The sequence below is a fragment of the Centroberyx affinis genome, unplaced genomic scaffold (genome assembly GCF_046629955.1).
Source record: "Centroberyx affinis isolate AG114_WGS23_722 - 3 ecotype Tasmania unplaced genomic scaffold, CSIRO-AGI_Caff_v1 ptg003733l_1, whole genome shotgun sequence".
NCBI classification, from domain to species: Eukaryota; Metazoa; Chordata; class Actinopteri; order Beryciformes; family Berycidae; genus Centroberyx; species Centroberyx affinis.
The window spans coordinates 45,001-46,027 of record NW_027281612.1 but is presented as its reverse complement, the minus strand read 5'-3'; the positions used below and the strand labels follow the sequence as shown (position 1 = coordinate 46,027).

Here is a 1,027-nt window from a genome sequence, read left to right as displayed (position 1 = left end):
TTTCCCTCCACTACATCCTTCATCTACACGGAAAAAATACATTTCTTTGGGCCAAGTTGTGTATACTTTGAAACATACTGTATCTCAAACCATATTCTGATGTGAAAGGTGTTTTCTTTTCAGCATGGGTCAGGACACCGATAAGCAACAATGATATGGCTGCTGACAATAAACCGCCGGCGGCTATCTGTGTTTTTTCAGCGCAAAAACGAAACAATAATCTCTCCGGGAGAAATTCAAAGGGGGAAAAAGTTCTTGTTCTTGAAGCTGGCCCCGCCCTCTCCAACATGAGGGAGGGAGAGGGGGGCGGGGTGGGGGGAGTGCTGAAGTTAAGGACTCAGCTCCCTGCTATTGTTCTTGTTCTGGAGTCTGGAAACGGGACAGGACGGGACGGGACGGGACGGGTCGGGACGGGACGGGACGGGACGGGACGGGACGCGTCGGCACCGGACGGCGGTCTGTCGTTATGACGGGCTCCGGTCCGAAGCTCGGGGTTCTGCTGCTGGTGGCGGTGCTGCTGCAGACTGTGGTCGTCACCATCACCGTGCTGCACTTCACCACCGCTCTCAACTCGGTAAGGGAAACGGGGAGGAAATGAGTTCGGTGGGTTCGGTGGGTTCGGTGCGGATGGTGAAACGGATTTGGAGACGCGCGGAGGCTTTTTTACGCAGCGCCAGTGCGCACAGCGAGGGAGAAAGTTGTTCTAGTTTTTGAACGCAGCCTCGCAGAAACTGGACTTGGTGCTGACCTAGAATACTTTAAATTTAACGATTACAGTCTTTTGGTGTGTAATTTAGTGATTTACAGTCTTTAGTGTGTGTAATTCGGTGATTACAGCCTTTTAAAAAAAAATGGTCTGACCTCGTTTTCTTCTGCTCTGTTTCTGCTGCTGCGCTCCAATGCCAAGTGCAATATAGTCCAGATGCATACCTTTTTTCACTGCAATATACAGTTTTGCACAGTGCAGTATAGCCCAGACACATGCCTCACCACAGTGCAATATGGTCCAGTTTTGCACAATGCAACA

General features: G+C 50.4%; 1 protein-coding gene across 1 annotated transcript in view; it reads left to right on the top strand.

The window, feature by feature from the left end:
• Positions 1-416: 416 nt before the first annotated feature.
• The window catches only part of LOC139662206 (tumor necrosis factor ligand superfamily member 10-like), a 14,958-nt gene continuing 14,347 nt past the window's right edge, over positions 417-1,027 (top strand). Inside the window, exon 1 of the mRNA XM_071540841.1 lies at positions 417-574. Coding sequence (XP_071396942.1) covers positions 467-574 — 108 coding nt within the window. The 5' untranslated portion in view covers positions 417-466. The remainder of the gene's footprint in view (positions 575-1,027) is intronic.